Here is an 18968-nt window from a genome sequence, read left to right as displayed (position 1 = left end):
CATCCTTAGTTATTAAGGAGTAGTGGGCTGCAGTGATGCGCCCGGGGTTCAATGCCTTGCTCAAGGACACTTCGACTTGCAACTAATGGGGAGAGCGGGTATCGAACCCACGACCTTGCGGTTGCAGGACGACCCACTTACCCCACTGAGCTACAGCCGCCCGAAAAGATGGGCGTGACTCCGACAGGGCTCTGTTGCGTTTCATCAAGGAAACGGGACTAGGGCGCAGGATGTAGTTCGGTATAGTTCTCAGAGTATTGCATGTATCTGCACATGCACTGCGGTACAGTAGGTGGCGGTATGCACCTGGAAAGTTGGTTGCGATCCGCCATTTAAAAAAGAATAATAATAAGTATAAAGGTGATCAGCTTGTTATGCAATTCATAAATGAACACCCAACAAGACTGAACACTGCAATATGCCGGAAACAGTAGAGCATTAATGTGCCAATGCCAGAAGTGCATAGTTGAGAGAGAAAGGTTGAAGAGGAAACTGGCAGTGAAGGAAATTCAGGTAAAGGATGCAATAACCTTTGGGACAGGAAAGGTACTGCAATATCTGAAGGAAACCGGGTTGAGTGGAAGGATATAGGCTGGGTTTTATTTTTTTGATTTTTTTTGGGAGGGATATAGTTAGCTCTGGTCCATACCCCAGTACAGTAGGTGGCGGTAATGCACCTTTTGTTTGATGCCATACGCCAGAAAAAAAGAAAAGAAGAAAAAGAAGAACACCGGCCGGCATTTTAGTCAAGTAGTCAGAAACCTGCTGGCGGGGAGAAGATGCGTATTGTTCAGAGCTGCCAACTTTTCAAAAAACCTTGGAGTGAGATTTCGTCGGGGGTGACCAAAATGTTGCCGCGCACGCAGCCACACACGTTGGTGGCTCAAATATCAGGAAATTTGAATTAATGTGGCGTTGTACCCATGTTGTACCCATGTTGTACCGATGTTGTACCCATGTTGTACCCATGTTGTACCCTGCATTCTGGCCTGGCAAAGGTCTTTTACGAGGCATCTTTGCTACCTTAAATAATTAAAATGTTTTTTAATAACTCTACTCTCATTTACAAAAACATGACTAATTATATTGCACAAATGTCCTGTCTTTATGTTAAATTCTTTATAATACATCTTATTTGTTCAAAGAGCTGTTTTGAAATTTTTTGAGAGGGGCCTTTTCCTATAGGCCTGCAAATAAAGTGATAAATGGGCAGCCTTAATAAACAATGCGATGATGTTTTGAGCATGCAGTATACCAAGAGATTAACAAGGTGCTCTCCTGCTGCTTGTTATGACAGCTGAGTTTACATCACCACACAAAATCACACGCACAAACACAACACATTATTTCAAGATTTAAAGTTTAAGAGAGTGAGAACTTAATTGAACCACATGTCATTAACAGGGCTCTTACGTTTTGAAGACAGGCAAGAGTGACATATCTATCCAGGATGCTTTATTTTCATTGGTTGCTGGATTAAATCTTACAGATACAACAGATACGGTTTTTTCTGATTGGCTATTGTGTCGCCCATTTCTATTTTTTGATTGCCGGATAAGTGGCACCTCACAGCAGAACTCCAGGGGCTCGTTGTGTCTGTTTGAAAATCCTCTTCTTTTTCTAACTTCGGGACTCTTTGGGGTAAATAGAATGTGTATGCAGCGAATAGGTTTATAGATGCGCTCCTTATAGCGCCATCTATCGTCGGGGAGTTCTAAAAGAAACCAACGCGCCTCGGCCCAAAATCAGAATTTCTTTTGCCGTGAGAAATTGGTTGTGTGGCATGAGAGCGTGTGAAAACATGCAAAAGCATGTGTCACACGGCGAAACCGTGAGAGTTGGTCGCTCTGATTGTTGCTTGGTGCTTTTTAACCTGTGAGTATTTTTTGTGTTTTGTTATAAAAGATTAATTTGATTGAAGCCGAAGCCTGTTACCTGCTCAGTGAAAAACAAAGACGTGAGTGTTCAAAGTTTGACTAGTTTTATCACCTGGACCAAGTCGTAACGTCAGATGTACTCAGCTTTATAATGTCTTTTTTTTTTACAAAGTAAAGTGTTATTTTAGAAGAAAGCGTATCATATAGAGACATGTGACTGTCTAAGTGGTTTCTATACTGCATGTCGCGCATTGATAGTGTATTCATACTATGTCAATATTTTTTTAAATATTTTGTATTGATACATTAAAAAGTAGAAACAATTCTTTACCAATGGCCATAAATGAAAATTAACATTTTCCTCGGTTCGTATTGTTAAATTTAGAGGTTAGCGTTGGTTCTGGTCTTATTCTAGCATTTTCTGGCGTGTTGGATACGCCTTGAAAGTTTAGACAGGAAGTCAAAGAAACAGCCACTTCCTGTTTGTCCGATCTGTAGGCTACTTGTAGTTTCCAGACCTCGTTTGGATTTCTTCGCGCGTGTTTGTAAATATATATTTCTGTAGAAATGTAAACGTGTGCCTGCGTCTTTTGTTCTTTTTCTTTCTTTCTGTGAAACCCTCGTTTTTATAATCATAAGCAATATGATTCTCAAGCACACAATAATAATCTTTAGATTAAACATGAGACTAATAGCTAACAATTAAGCATTAAGTATATTATTAAAGGGATTATTGATGGTTATCTTTTGAACAGTGGTGTTAGGACGACTACTCTGTGCAAATGTGTCAGTTTCAAAGTCCAAAGTTTTTCTTTGTACCCAGATGACTTTCTACAGCTTGGAAGTGTGTGGAGCATTGACTGCACCGCCTCGCCTTCCTCCCCCTTTTCTGATCAAACAACCTACAGCATCTCGAACGACTCATGTCCCAGATGTAACTGGGTCCGACTGCAAATACTCTTGGTCAAATGATGTGACTTAGGCCAGCTGGTTTTCAAATACATGTATGACTCACAACAAATGATAAATTACTTGCAGTGTGATAGCTGAGCTTGTTCGGATGAACACAAAACTGTCGCTTCCCCGGTACAGTTATGCACATGAGGGTTTTTGTTCTATGGTTTGTGTAACGAACTGATTAATTTTTTTCCTCTCCACATTGACTTCAGAACTATGTGCTTGCTAATGAAATTGACAGTAACCCTGAGCTGGTGGTGAATAACAGCATCAACGATCTCATCACCCCGAATTGCTCTGACATTATCATCTACACAAGAAACTGCCTCTAAGAGGTAATACACTTTTATCAATGCTAAAAAGTATTCCTGCACACGATGAGGCTTATTGGAAAGTTTTTTATTATGCAATATAAGCGATGGTGGAAAATAAATAATAGTGCAGTAAATAACAAATAACTTTCAGAATTCTCTGAGGTGAACTGTTTTAGTCTAATTAATGTGTTTCGGAGACTGATTAGGGTTTATGGTCCCTTGGGAATCGGATAATGGCACCATAGATAAACTGTGATAACTTTTGACTACTAAAAACATAGAGCTGAAGATATTGATTTTCAAATGTCTTCTTCCTGACGGTAATAAACTCACTGGTTTGCCCTTTTGTTTCTTCTCCTTAGGGGATCGGTTACAGGGTTCACTGTACACGTGAGTAATCTTTTCCTGTCAGACTTAACTCAAAATATTAAATCAATATTAGCATGATCAACATTTTGTTCAGCCATTTACCTTGTCAGATTGTCCCATCCAGTAGTACCGTCAGTTCTAATGGTTTTCATACATTTTATTTTAAGATACATGTGTCTTTCAATTATCTACTGTTCTGTTGTCGTCTTTTTACAGTCAACTGCACTTTACTTGCCCTCGAGAGGTCTCGGAAGCAAAAAGGTAGATACATTATGTTTGCTAATCTGCCGTCTACTCTGTCGCTCGTTCTTTGTGTTTTGGAGCCCAAGCTTGAGACATTCTACTTTTTATATATATTTTTACATTTTGTGAAATGCTTATGCTCTTTAAAGTGTGTACTGTGAGTGTAAGGGGGCTACATGGCTCCCTGGTGTCTCAGTTTTGCATGCTTGCTAGTAAACTAAAATAAAATGCCATGTATCACTATCGAGTATATGAATGAACAATTGGAGTTTCGAGGTCAAATAAAAATGTAAAATATAAATATGTTAACTGTCAAACTCTCTTTCCTTCTGAGAGATTTCTGTTACTGTTGGTGCTACTGTTGTTGTTATCCTGCTGGTGGGGCTCCTTTGTTTCTGCCTGTACTGCAAATTCAAAGATAGAATTTCCAGGTATCTTTTCATTCACAGTATATAAAAGGCATGCAGTGCACTCATCTAGCACGGCTTGATGATGTTTTCTATCTATTCATAGGACGTTCAACCGGAGCCAGCCCCAATGCCTTTACATCGATGTGAAGATGCAGAACATTGACCCATGTCAACGTGCAGCTGAAGAGGAGGCGGGGAAGGTGTAGAAATACCTTCTTGTTTTCTTTTGTCTATTTGGAGAACTATTTTATGTATATATATATATAATCGTTCTCCCTTGCTAATGTTCTCCACATGTGGTGTTTGTGTCCCAAAAACAAACCGTTTTTTAGCAATCTCAGACTTATAATAATCAACCTGCCAGTAGTCTATTGGCATCCATCTTAGGTTAATTGGACCCTTAATTGCCGTAAGTGTGTATGGTCGGCCGTCTCTGTGAGCCCTGAGATGGACTTGTGACCTGTTCAGGGTGAACCGTGCCTTCGCCCAATGTCAGGTGGGATCGGCTCCAGCACCCCCAAAATAGGATGAGTGGTTAAAATAATGGAATAGAATATGCCAAAATCTATTTAAATGTTTTATACTTTATAAATACACTTCAGGTCGTGGATACAATAATGTGTAATATAAACCTATTCTGTTTGCTCTGTCTGCTTTCTGAAATTTGTATTATAGAATCATTCATTAAATTATGGCACTGTTTTTAAATAAAAATGTTTTAAAGCTACCATTGGGAAAACAAGCCTTGTTTTGATTGTTGTCGTAATAAACTCAACCTCAACCAATGAAAGGGGAAGTTGCATGACCGCTTCCTAGTGATGTCATCGGTGGTGGGCGTCTGTATAAACGCAGCAGATGAGGTGTGCCAACGTCCACACGGTGTGACTGCTTCAAAAACAATGAGAAACGGATGTTCTGAAACACGTGGTCACAGGTATGCAGATGTGGTTTTGTGAGTGACTCGACACAAACGTAACAATGCAAAGATTCCCCACGGCCTCTAGAGGAGAGTCAGAGATGTTTGGGTCTCGTTTTTGTCATCGAGATTTGACAATGTGTCGGATGCAACACTGCCCTCGTGACTCCTAATGTTTTGAGAACCTATGATAAATCTTTGGGCCAGTTTGAAATATCTTTGCAGATTGGATGCGACTTTTTTAAAACCCCTTTCTGCCATGCATTATTGAAGGTGATTTAACTAACACAAAGGGTTGAACTTTGGGGGAATCTAATCCAAACTCCATTGGGACATTGGGACTCAGAGGTCATATGAGAGTGGGTTTGAAGGTTGTGAACATTTCTGTGTGTGCACTAGAATAAGCAGAGTGTGGAGGAGTCCTCAGCTACACAGACTCAGTCACAGGAAACGATGCTTGCACAACAATGTTGGACATCCCCTCACAATAAAAACATCATCAAAGCTTTTGAGAGTCTAAAAAATGGAGCCCTTCACTAGTTTATGCATATGTATCTTGACTGATACCTTAAGGTCCATATGCACAAGTTTAAAAGTCTTAATTCTAAACTTTAGTACTTCAACAAATCTAGACACTATAATCTCCTCTTGTCTCCTACTGCATCTCTCACCACCAACGGTCTCAGTCTCTGTCAGTAGGCCATGTGAATGAGAGCTGTGATGTAGTTTGACTTAGTACAGCTGATCTCTCCGTTAAGTAACATTAAATTAACACTTAATCAGCCCCCGAGATATATGTGGACACCACGCCTGACTTACTGTGATCATTATATTTCTATCATATTTATTAAATGTGTTTAACTGTAAAACTGTTCATCTGTACACATGATATCTATTGTTTCTGTCCATCCAGGGAGACGGGTCCTCCCTTGGTTGCTCTCATGAAAGTTTCTTCCCTTTTTTCCCTGTGAAATGTTTTCTTCTATTTCTTGGGAGTTTTTCCTGATCCAATGTGAGGTCCTGGGACAGGGATGTCGTATATGTACAAATTTTAAAGCTCAACATTTTTGGCGATACAACATGAACTGAATTGAATTATCCCCTGGAATGAGTACTTCTACACAGTTCAGTCTGGATCTATGTGTAACAGCAGCATGTACACTGTTTAAAAGTGTATGTATGAGTATGTGGGGGGAGATCATTATGCCTCTGCTTATCTGGCCATATAAAAAAACGCTAAATATTTGTAAACAGTTGCAGACATATATTACATTACATTTTACATTTCATGTCATTTAGCAGACGCTTTTATCCAAAGCGTCTTACAATAAGTGCATTCAACCAAGAGTACAAACTAAGAACAACAAGAATACAGGAGGTAACATTTCCTCAACATAGTCGAACTACAAAAGTACCATAAATAAGAGCCATTTAAGTGCCACTGAAGTGCTAATCTGTGTTTTAATCCAGATATAGTCGGAAAAGATGTGTTTTTAGTTTCCGGCGGAAGGTGTAGAGACTTTCTGCTGTCCTGATGTCAGTGGGGAGCTCATTCCACCACTGAGGAGCAAGGACAGCAAACAGTCTGGATTTCAGTGATATATAGTTAACATATAGTTAACACATAGTTAACAAGTTATTACTTGGTGTAGAACAAGCATTTAGCAAGTGGAACATACATACATCTCTACAAGATTGGGCTAACTATGATGTCATTCTTAATGGGGTAAAGCGGTCGCAATAACCAATGCTCCAACGCTCCAACGATCGATCTCACCTGTGTATGTGCTCGGAGTCCCTCCATAATACAAATATATATTAGGACTACAATAATAATAAAAGGGCTCGTTGTCGGCAGCATTCGAACCTGCGCGGGGAGACCCCAATGGATTTCTAGCGCTAGCGCGCTGGTGTCGGGATTTGAACCCGGCTCACTTTCTTTCCTCTCTCTCTCTCTTTCTCCTCTCTCTCTCTCTTTCCCCCTTCTCCCCCTTTTCTTTTTCTTCCCCCTCTCCCTTGATGGACTATTGTTCCCCAGCTTTAGCGCATCGCCTTAACCACTCGGCCACGACAACTGACTGAAGTGCAAAACAGATATGTGTGGAATAAACTAAATATATGAATGTGATTCCATGTGATGTCAGTACATAGGATAGTTTGGCGAGCTATGCGGGAAAAGCCGGAGCTTTGGTTGTGTGCAGTCTTTTGTTGAAGTGGCCAAATTGGGGCGAAAAAAAGAGGCAACGAGAGCAAAGACGAACAGTTACCGTGAACGTACCGAACTCAAGTCAAACCCAGAGACATATGACAAGATTGAAATGTGTTGCAATTGCAACTCTATTACTATTCTGTGGTTGATCTTTTTGCGGCTGCATTATAACACGATTGCAGCGCGGGTTTGATCAGCAGGTGTTCAGCATCGCTCCAATAACATTTCAACTGAACAGGCTGAACTGGTTGAAAATATAATTGTGTTCCATGGTAATACTGAACAGTACATTTAAAGTAATACTCAATGCATTTGTATAAAAAAATTAGTTTACAGCTGTTTTGAACATTTACGTCATCTAGTACGTGTGCTATTTACTTTTATAGCAAATGTAGGTTAATGTTTAAAGATAAATGTCGGGACGTATGCTTATGTTCTCGTCTGGCTTTGCTGTGACGACGATGGCGACATGGCCGAAAATGAGCGATGATCCACTACACTCGACCCATCTGCGATTAAAACCAACCGCCAAAACCAGTTCGCGCTAATAAAGTGTTATTGGCATAAAGCAATTGCATGGATAACTCGTTTTATGAACTAGCACGGCAATTGCGTGTATTGTAAAATAGTGAGTCACGTGACATCGCATCCACTCAGGCCTGCTAGTGTCAAGTTAGAGGATACTAAACGCCTTTTCCGATCTGTGACAGTGAGCTCGTTAAAACAAAAACATTTAAAGTGTACATTTGGGTTATATAACGGCTGCATTGAAAACAAATAATTGCTGTAACCTTGTTCAATACCCATGCTATGTTATGTGCATCTTGGTATTAAATACTGGATTGGATAATTTAATTCCCCTTTGCCTTTAGTTTGAAGGGACGCGTGCTTTACTTCCGGTAACGCCACTGGTAGCCATAGTTAGCTTTATGCAATTCTGGGGCCTGCTGTGTTTTCAACGGAGGGAGAGCTAAGAAGAAAAATGGCGTCTGCAGGCGACCCAGAGCGGGACACCGGCCATTCGGTTTGAGCTTTCCGCCCTGAAATTGAGACCGGGGCTTGGTGGAGTCTTGTCGGGAACCGTCTCCAGACCCGTTAGGTTCTTTCTCCCCCGCTTTTCTCTGGAGTGCGTGGCTTATTCGAGCTCCGCGATTGAAGCGGAACAGAAGAGACTCTCTCCCATAATGAGGGGGAGAAGAGGAAGGCCGCCCAAACAAGCAGCCGCGATGCGGGAAGGTTCACTCGGGCCAGTCCGCGGCTCCCGGGGCAGCCGGAGTAGAGGGATGCGAGGACGGGGAAGAGGCAGAGGACGCGGCCGGGGACGGGGTGTAACTGGCGGCGTTTTTGGCACTGGCTCTGCGGAAGTGGAGACAGAAATCTCCGGCCAAGAGAACTTTCATCCGACTCGGGGCCGCAGGAAAGTTGGAGCCTCAACCACGGCGGCGGCCGCGGCATCGCGGGGCAGAGGAGGCAGATCGAGAGGCAGGGGGTCGAGAGGCAGCCGCGGCAGTAGAGGCGGAGTGAGGCGGCCTCAAACCAAGGTGGTCTACGACGACAACAGCGACGAGGATGATGATAATTTAAGCTACAGGTCAGACGATGATGAACTCCTGAACGACAACCCTTCGTCGGATCTTGAAGAGGAGGAGGCCTTGGGAAACGAGTCTGACTATCTGGAGGAACTACCAGATGATGATGATGCCAGCTACTGTACCGAGAGTAGTTTTAAGAGTCATAGCACGCTTGGGAGCACCCCAGGTAGGCTTGTTTGCAAGTGCACGCACTTCACCACATTACTTAAAGTGTGCATATTATGTTTTTGTAGCTCAGTACTGAAACCAAGCCGCATTGTTCAAAATGGAGCTTGCACTCAGAAACAGGCCTTTGTTTACCGTGTGCTCCGCTTGCACTGGTTTACAGATCTGCTCCACGCTTCAACCGGCTCTGGTGTTTTTGACTTTTTGTGGGATCAGCACATTTTGGTTGTCTATTTATATTTTAGAATTCATACCTTTTTGTTCTTATTTTTTACCGGACTTCTCCGAGCGCGCGGTATTTAACGTGTTTTAGTGTGTGGATGTGTAGCTATCATTCATTCAACATTTATACATGTGTTACTGTTATGCACAGTACAGTAAGGGTATTTTACACTGTCACACACTACTCCTTCAATACACGTGGTTATTATAAACATTGTTTTCCATTGGCCTCGGATAAACAATTCATAGATCTACTTTTTTTTCTAGGGCTGTTGTACTAAAGGGAAAGTGTTAGCCCGTTATTCATTAACAACAGTAGTAATTATATTGTATTAATGCACAATCATCAGATCTGTTCAACTTTATCTCAGAAGTCGCATTTTGTTGCATAACGCTACTAAATAAGTTTGACGGACTTTTGTTTTGAAGCAAGGCGCTCTTTTTTTCACTTGTTGCAAAACACCAACTCGTTACAATATTACGTGGGTCACCGTTACCATAGTAACCGCACTGTGTATCAGGTGAGCGAGCACTCGTGAACAGTTGTGTTAATTAGGTGGCGGCTGCAAACATCAATTTACATCCCATCTGTCATGTTGTGCAATGCGCGGGAAGTAAATCTATAAAGGAAGAGAACACCATATAGTGAAAGGATGGCTATGACTCGTGTGTTTGGTGCATTTCAGTGTCTGGTCAACGCAACACTTTTTGCTATATCACTGTGGCATCAGCTTTGATTTCTTGTTGGGATCAATTTATATTTGAAACACAAATGCTCTTTTGAAAGAAACACTTCAATGTAGATTGTGTTTCTTGATTTGTTCACCCTATATACGTGGTTCAAGGATTACTTGCATACCTCTCGACTTCCAATGGAATGGCCCCGGCTTTTTTATAATAATGACATGGGAACATGGCAGCATTTTGCATCCACCTGCGAGGGGTCCTTTGTAAGACCAATGGCCTGGACCAGGGTTTTTTTCAGCCAAGGACCCTTGGAAAACAGAATATACCTGGGGAACCCCCCCAGGATATGTCCTTTGGGGTAATTTGACGCAGCCTTTTTTTTTTACACGTCTCTAGTGTTAGTTATGGGAAAGAACAAAACAAGTTAATTATATTAGACAGATACACATTTTATTTCATGATCATTGAAATGAATGAAAATCTTTTATGGACCACACTTAAAAAATCACTGTTCTGGATATTTTGGCACTTTCCTGTCATATCAAATCACATACTTTTGGGACAGTATATACTGTTGGGACATACTACATTGTAATAACATTGCATCATGAATGTTGACTCTTGTACTCCTATATATTTTAATATATGTAATAGCAGGTATTTTTTGGCGAACTGCATTTGACATCCAATGCATTGAGACATTCTTAATCTTTTTCTGGTGTACTAAACAGTATAGTTGTGTGGGCATGGGAACACAGCCCGCAGAGAAACACACATCCATGTGTTTCTCAAACTAAATGCACAGCTTTCTCGCACACAAACTCCTTTATCACACCATCCCGGTGTTTGATGCCAAAAAAAAACAGTTTGACCCATTCATACCAGACTGATGTCCCAGGTTGTGAAGCGGCTAACTCTGCCGGCTTACTCCCATTATCGTTTAACTATTTACATAGTAATGCTAAACCACAGACTCGTACCAGACCTAATACAGATATATTTGCTGAGCAGTTATCAACTTCCGCTTCATCAGCTGCACGGCAGTGTTTTCATTGAACAAACAGTGTCACTTTCTAGGATTTGTCGGTGTGGTCCTACTTATGAAAAGGAATGTAGCAACGTCTACGGTAATGTTAGTGTCTTTTTTAAATGGCAAAGAGCTCATGAGTCAAAGCAAGTCAGATTACATTTTTAAACATCGCCTTATATCACAAATCAGAAATTTGCCTCGGGGGGCAAAGGCGTTACAATCTATACAGCATATGACACCCATTGTCCTCTACAAAACAAGCTTCACATAAGTAAGAAGGCTAGAAGAGCACACCAAGTGTATAGTAATCTTCTGATTCGTGAGTAGCAACAGTATACTAATCTGACAGGGAATTCAAGAAATACTTCTTTCACGTCAAAACCATGCAGTCTGACCTGGTAAGGAGCGGGGTCATGAGGCCAGGTTAAATACATTAAATACAACTGCAGGATTTTACTTGTTCCTGAGTTCAAAGTACAGTAAATATGCTGCACCATATACATACATTTCACAGTAGAAAGAAAAGCAGCCGTATGAATCAAGTGGGAGCATTCAGCTTATTGTCTTGGCACAAAAACTAGCTTGTCTACCTTTTCATAAAGTGGCTCTTCTGTTTCACACTGTAAAAAAAACAAAACATTTACATTGGTGTTTCAATTGGTGTTGAAATTGATAGGGTGCATGTTCTTATTGTGTCCTTTTTATTAGAACAAATAGGATTGCAAGAGGCACTTTACTATCCCGCTCAGGGGATGGCAGAGCGACTCTTCGTCAGGTGGACTTTATAGGAGGTCAGCCCCGCGTTGATGGGACGTTTGACAAGCTGTTGTTATCAGAGGAGCTGGGCTCTGATCGTGGGTGATGGCTGCACAGCCGCCACCAGTCACGCGCAAACGTTTTCCTAACTGTTCTCCAAACGCATAATGAGGGCCACTTTTGCTGGAAGAATTTGCGTGCACGTGGTTAACTCCTGAAGATCAAAACGACTGTTGAAAGCCCCATGTAACCAGGCACTTAAGACCAGAATGGCGGCGGAGCACTGGCCCTCAATGCCGGAGAGACTTACATTTTCGATATATATTTTTTTGTAGGGCGTGAGATATATATATATTTTTTAGAAAGCAATTCTCAAATCCATGAAAAAAAATTCACTGCCTCATTTGGGGCGACAGGGTTAGAAAACGCAGCCTGCAACATTTTACAGCAAGATGGCAAGTGCTCATCGATTTGTTTTTAGCTGTGTTTCTTTCTCCCCACAATATATACTATGAGCTCTTCGTTGGCCTTTTCCTGCTCTAAAAGAATGTTTTTGTACAAGCCTCTAAAAATACACTCTACAGTATATCACACAGTTACCATGGTTAACACTTAGTGTTGACGCAAAGCAAAACATTTACTTTTATTGTTGTATATATTTGCTCTTCATTTCCTTTATTGTGCCATCCTTATTTTGACTCCTGGTTCTTTTTTTTCTCCACTTCTTGCAGGCCGGAGAAAGAGTCGTGTATTGCGACCGCAGTCTCCCATCCTTGAGGCAAAGGACATTCCGTCCCTGGAGCTTCCGAAGTCCTCTGAGGACCTCCAGGTTCCTACCTCCCAGCTCCTCAATGTGTCTGCCGTCTACGAGGTCCTCCGCAACTTTGGCTCGGTGCTGCGGCTCTCGCCGTTCCGCTTTGAGGATTTCTGTGCAGCGGTGGCCAGCCAGGAGCAGTGCACACTGTTGGCAGAGACCCACATCACCTTGCTCAAAGCTATTCTCAGAGAGGAGGACACTTCTAACACCACATTTGGTCCCACCGATGTGAAGGACTCTGTCAACTCCACTCTGTATTTTGTGGATGGCATGACCTGGCCGGAGGTGGTGCGGGCGTACTGTGAGAGTGACCCGGAGTACCGGCACATCCTGCCTTTCCAGGAGTGTGAGGATTACCCGTTTGAACCGCTGGAGAGCAAAATCAAAGTCCTCCAGTTTTTGGTGGACCAGTTCTTGGCAACTAACATTGCCCGGGAGGAGCTAATGTCGGAAGGTGTGGTTGCCTACGACGACCACTGCAGGGTATGCCATCGCCTTGGTGACCTGCTGTGCTGTGAGACATGTTCAGCCGTTTACCATCTGGAGTGTGTGAAGCCGCCTCTGCTAGAGGTACCGGAGGACGAGTGGCAGTGTGAGGTGTGTGTGGCCCACAAGGTACCCGGTGTGGCAGACTGCATCCCAGAAGTGCAGAGGAGCAAACCCTTTATTCGACAACTGCCTGTCAGCTTTGACCGACACAACCGAAAATACTGGTTCCTTAACCGCCGCATTGTCGTGTAAGTTTACAATGTTTCATTTATGCGCCAAATGCTTTAGCATATTGTTCAAGAGGTGTCAGTGTGGGTGACTTAATCTTGATACAGTCGTGAATACTGATAAAATACCAAATTATTTGTAGTAGAAGTACCTGAAATATGCGAACATTACACTGAAATGTTTGGTGAGGATATTTTAATTGTAGTACACGACCACCATGAAACCAATTTACAGAATTTCTATGATGTTTTTTCCAAGATTGGGAGTACAAGCGAGAGTAATAGGCGTGCTGTAACACAGTTCAATCAGCTCAAGAGTCTCCAAAGTTGTCACATAATTCGGTGTCATAGGAAGTGTTCATCAATGTCACAAACCATCTGCATGAACAGAAGAGCGGGATAACGCCAGTTATCCATTCTGTACACACCTGTATTGTAATTGTTTGATGAATTTTGTAATGCAGCTGATATTGATGCAGCTGATGTAACTAGAGATGCACCGATCACTGAAATCAGTATCTGCCGATCACCGATAATACCGATCACCGATCACTGAAATCAGTACCTGCCGATCCGATAATACCGATCACCGATCACGGTGTCGATTGAAGCATTCTATTTATTGTGTAGCATTATTGCCTAGGACTATGAGGAAATACATATATAAAGCACCTCAAACATGAAAGAAATTACCGATTTCTTTAAACATTTAGGACTTTTACTTTGAAAAATTTCCTAATTGATACATTAAAATTGTTTGATTGCTATTGTAGGGGATTTCAGATATGTATGGAACACATCTGCATCATTCATTTTCTGGAACTCTTGGGGAAATCTATATACAGGACTTTTCTTAACATACAAAAGTCAGACTTATTTTTATAAACTCTTCCTTGGTACAGTAAAAATGTTTTAATGTGAGCATAATTTGAGCTAAATCTCAGAAACGATCTATAAAGATACAAAATCAGTTCATTGTTTACTTTTATATGTTCGTGTATGATTTGTCATCTTATTTTGAAAAACTGATGTTTCACGTGGTTCTTTCCGCTAACTTTGCAAAACCGGATGTTGTCACTTAAATCCTTCCGCTAACTTTATCAAAACCCTCGCGCGCTCCCGATTGAATGCGTTTACCGTCAACATCAGTCGATAGGGGCTCAGACATCAGGGTTTTTCCTGCATAGAGAACATTTGGGCGTGCGCCTATGCCGTTTTCCCGAGCTCCTATGACAAATCCCGAGCGCCTAAGGCAAAAAAAAGTCCCCTGACGTTGTTTGGTGATAAATCAACCACAACTGAAAATATTACGTCACAACTGGTCCGACGTTTCCTAAAAAAAAATAAACTAACACAAATTCCCGAAATCCGTGATTTCAAAGCCTAGTCCAGCTGTTTACTGACTTCATGTTTGAGAGAGAGAGAGAGATAGAAATAGAGCTAGATAGAGAGAGTTTTATAAATGCCATTTAGACAATTTCGATAGTATGTTGAATTTATTAATTCATTTTATAAATGTCACAATAATTCACAGCTTGAACAGAGCAGCTAAACTATGCTAACAATAGCTCTCGGTGTCATGCTATCCATGTGCCACATTGTTTTCTGTGGTATGTTTCTCTTTGTTTTGTCTGTTCCAGTTTTACAAAGATCAATCTTGTATGAGTAATTGCAGAGGGTGAAAAGAGTAAACGCAAGAAAAAACAACACTTGTAATAGCTTCTTACTAACCAAGAGTGATGTCATGCTGGGAAATATCAGATTGAGGCCTTATAACGTTTTTAGTACAGAAGTTTGATATTTCCCGGCATGACCGAACGGTCGAGGTTAGTACGTTGTTTATTATATGGCATTTTTGGCTCCTATTATTTTGTAAATGAAAATATATTGTAATTGTTAATAGAAAACATGTCATTTTGTTCAACTCTCATGTCTTCTCACGACACAATGTGTTTCAAGTGTTGCTAGCAACCAACTCCTTAACTTGTAAAAATCATTTTGGCGATGGGTAAATTACAGGGTGACGGGTGGTCAGATTTCACCCTGTTATAATGGTAGGGGAAACACTGGAGTTGATAAGCGTGTTTTCTTGTTTGATCAATACGCAACTGTGAGGTGCGCGAGTTGACAGAGCGGCCAGCTGCTGATCACTCACTCAACAGCCCCGACTTAGATGGTGCGCCCCTAAACCCTGGACATGTGAGAGTTGGCTGAGTTGACCCAGAGATTCAACTCGGGGGACGGGGACGCCGCTCGGTGGTGAGGATCCCCTCGTGGACCTCTCACTCTGCGGCCCTCGCCGGGCGCATTGTCTCCGTTGCGGTGCGCCCGGCGATTGAAACGTCTGATAGTTCTCGCAGATGTGACGTCATCTGATCGGCCGTTTTGAGAACGCCGATCAAAACCGATAATGGGAATATCGGCCGATATGGATCGGCGCCGATCAGATCGGTGCATCCCTAGATGTAACCACATTATTTGTGGGTCGCTTTACTTTCTTCTAGCCACTTGTCAAAAGACTTCATATAGTTCAGCATACGGCATGATGGATGGACCAGATGTATGGTAAACCAAAAATAACAGTATTGGTCCAATGTCTCCGTAAATTATCTCAGTATTGAGCAGTCACAGATGGTGTGTGTGTGTGTGCTGGGTCAGTGGCAGCAGAAGGCCGCTCCATAAACCATAAAAGAGTATGGATCACCTGCACATTATCAGATTTAGATGTGGTGGCCTGAGGTTTGTCAGCGTTACATTTGCCTCTCGCTTCTTTTTTTTGCTCTCCAAATCTGCCCCCAGCAGGTGCTGTGTTACTGATCCCCACTCTTCCTTCAGAGGCTGTGTGTGTGTTTTTGCATATAAGTAATGTGCACAGAGGAAAGTTTGTGTGACTGGATGTACGTGCAGTGAATGATTTGCGCACAAGTATGGTTAGTGTGTATGTGTGTGTGTGTGTGTGTTTGTGTGCACATGTGCTGAATAGACACTACTGTTACACGGCCTCTGCGTGGCGCATGCAGAGAATGAAGCTGTCAGATATTCCACTAAACTCTAACACTCTTCAAATGTTCTTTCAAATATTCCTTCTAGTGTTGGGTCTTTATAAGTGTAGGCTTTCTTCTAACCAGTACTGTTCCCCCTAAAGGTACACACATTTCATGGGAGAGCAGATTTGTACACACTTCCCTCGTGCACACACATTTAACAACTCATGGGAACCATTCGTTTAAATTGAAGCCATGAATTACATGTTCTACGCCTGAATTACGACATGACGGCCTCAATTTATAATTGTTTTCTCTTTATTGCTATTCCCGGGCTCCCTAGGTTCATACAGTGTTGTGGTACTTAAGATCAGCCTTGCATAACTATTTGAAGTAGGGATGCACCGATCTGATCGGCGCCGATCCATATCGGCCGATATTCCCATTATCGGTTTTGATCGGCGTTCTCAAAACGGCCGATCAGATGACGTCACATCTGCGAGAACTATCAGACGTTTCAATCGCCGCGCACAGCAACGGAGACGATGCGCCCGGCGAGGGCCGCAGAGTGAGAGGACCGCGAGGGGATCCTCACGCACCGAGCGGCGTCCCCGTCCCCCGAGTTGAATCTCTGGGTCAACTCAGCCGACTCTCACATGTCTGAGCCCCTATAGACTGATGCTCACGGTAAACACATTCGATCGGGAGCGCGAGGGTTTTGATAAAGTTAGCGGAAGGATTTAAGTGACAACATCCGGTTTTGCAAAGTTAGCGGAAAGAACCACGTGAAACAACATCCGTTTTTCAGAATAAGATGTCGACAAATCATACACAAACATATAAAAGTAAACAATGAACTGATTTTGTATCTTTATAGATCGTTTCTGAGATTTAGCTAAAATTATGCTAACATTAAAACATTTTTACTGTACCAAGGAAGAGTTTATAAAAATAAGTCAGACTTTTGTATGTAAAGAAAAGTCCTGTAAATAGATTTCCCCAAGAGTTCCAGGAAATGAATAATGCAGATGTGTTCCATACATATCTGAAATCCCCTACAATAGCAATCAAACAATTTTAATGTATCAATTAGGACATTTTTCAAAGTAAAAGTCCTAAATGTTTAAAGAAATCTGTAATTTCTTTAATGTTTGAGTTGCTTTATATATGTATTTCCTCATATTCCTAGGCAATAATGCTACACAATAAATAGAATGCTTCAATCGACACCGTGATCGGTATTATCGGATCGGCAGGTACTGATTTCAGTGATCGGTGATCGGCACCAAAAAGCTGATCGGTGCATCTCTAATTTGAAGGTCTCAGTCCCTTCACGCCTTTTCTCTTCAGCACCATGGACAGCCAGAATGTTGAAGAGGATCCAAACAGCCAAACAAGTGCTCTAGCTCAGATGCCAAATTTAAAATAGAAACGCTTTAAATAAAATACCCTTAAATCAATTGTTACCTGGAAATAGTTGCCAATGGACCTGTGAGACTCCAGCCAGCCCTGTGGGTGACCTGTACACCAAAACTTTACCTCGTTAACAATTGTTACACCCTTGCAACGAACGTCCTATTTATCAAATATTTACATCATTTTTGTCCGTAGCATAAAACATGCCTCCCAACTGAGGAGTAAGTCTTGAGTAAGCAACGCGAGATGAGAAAACCTTTTGAAGAACAACTAAAGACTTCACGGTGTCTTGAAGGGTGCAAGATTCTTCAAAGGACTTATTGCCCTGTGTTTTTTCTATGACACCTTTGCTCAGCTGTTAACACCTGCTCATATTATAGTGGCCGTGTAATTTGTTGTCTACGACATGAATGTGACGGCATTATATTCACACAGAGAGATGAAATTCGGCATACACATTTTTACGGTCCACATGATAATCATTCGAGCTGGCTAACCATGCAATGAACATTTGTAACGGAGGGATCAATATGATCGTCTAGTTGCCAGAGCGTAGCTTCATCACGTGTTTATGTGTCATGGACACATTCATTGACATCAGCATGACGTAAATGTTTACATTTAGAGAAATGGCTAACGTATGAAGCCACACAGAAGTATATAGAAAGAAGGTGTATGTGGATCCCATCATCTTTTCCTGTTTGTCCCACCCATCACCGCTGTGTCTCATGTTCCCACTCCTGTCTCCCCTACAGGGAGGAGGAAGGCGAGCAGGAGGACAAAGCCATCTGGTACTACAGCACCAAGGTAGACGCAACTCGCCATTTTGTCTCACTGGCGGAGCAGTGCTCGTCACACGATAACATTTGATCATTTTTCTTGTTACTCTTCTCTTTGACCTACTGACTGATAGTTGTGTGTCCCAATCTCACTCTTCCTTTTAATTAACGAAAATTCATCCCAACATTCCCTGTTGTGCTGCTGTGAGCCAATCTTGTATTGCTCTTGTTGATCTCCCCCCAGGTCCAGCTAGCCGAGCTCATAGATTGTTTGGATAAGGAGTACTGGGAGGCCGACCTGTATGCGGCGCTGGAGGAGATAAGGGACGAGGTGCACGCACATATGGACATCACTGAGGACCTAACCAACAAGGCCCGTGGCAGCAACAAGTGTTTCCTCACTGCCGCTAACGGTAAGGAGTTATTCACTCTCTCAGTTTAAAAAAAGATTCATTTTCAGAGGATCTGAGACGCTTTCTGTCGCTGAATTTAATCCTGGAATCAGTGGA

At 42.1% G+C, this 18968-nt stretch overlaps 1 protein-coding gene and 1 long non-coding RNA gene across 7 annotated transcripts in view; both read left to right on the top strand.

The window, feature by feature from the left end:
- Positions 1–1731: 1731 nt before the first annotated feature.
- On the top strand, positions 1732–4898 carry LOC130190662 (uncharacterized). 3 transcript variants are annotated; one of them, XR_008831011.1, is made up of 5 exons: positions 1732–1875; positions 2701–3169; positions 3511–3538; positions 3734–4191; positions 4274–4898. It is a non-coding gene; the product is annotated as an uncharacterized LOC130190662 (long non-coding RNA). The 3 variants fall into 3 exon arrangements; XR_008831012.1 differs by having other exon boundaries at positions 1732–3169; positions 3734–3778; XR_008831010.1 differs by having other exon boundaries at positions 1732–3169.
- Positions 4899–8257: 3359 nt separating this feature from the next.
- The window catches only part of LOC130190644 (nucleosome-remodeling factor subunit BPTF-like), a 39906-nt gene continuing 29195 nt past the window's right edge, over positions 8258–18968 (top strand). For all 4 annotated transcript variants that reach the window (XM_056410160.1, XM_056410161.1, XM_056410159.1 and 1 more), the window contains exons 1-4: positions 8258–9053; positions 12479–13301; positions 18436–18487; positions 18704–18872. In XM_056410160.1, coding sequence (XP_056266135.1) covers positions 8480–9053; positions 12479–13301; positions 18436–18487; positions 18704–18872 — 1618 coding nt within the window. In that variant the 5' untranslated portion in view covers positions 8258–8479. The remainder of the gene's footprint in view (positions 9054–12478; positions 13302–18435; positions 18488–18703; positions 18873–18968) is intronic.

The sequence above is a fragment of the Pseudoliparis swirei genome, chromosome 24 (assembly GCF_029220125.1).
Source record: "Pseudoliparis swirei isolate HS2019 ecotype Mariana Trench chromosome 24, NWPU_hadal_v1, whole genome shotgun sequence".
Lineage (NCBI taxonomy): Eukaryota > Metazoa > Chordata > Actinopteri > Perciformes > Liparidae > Pseudoliparis > Pseudoliparis swirei.
This window is presented reverse-complemented; position numbering and strand designations above follow the sequence as displayed.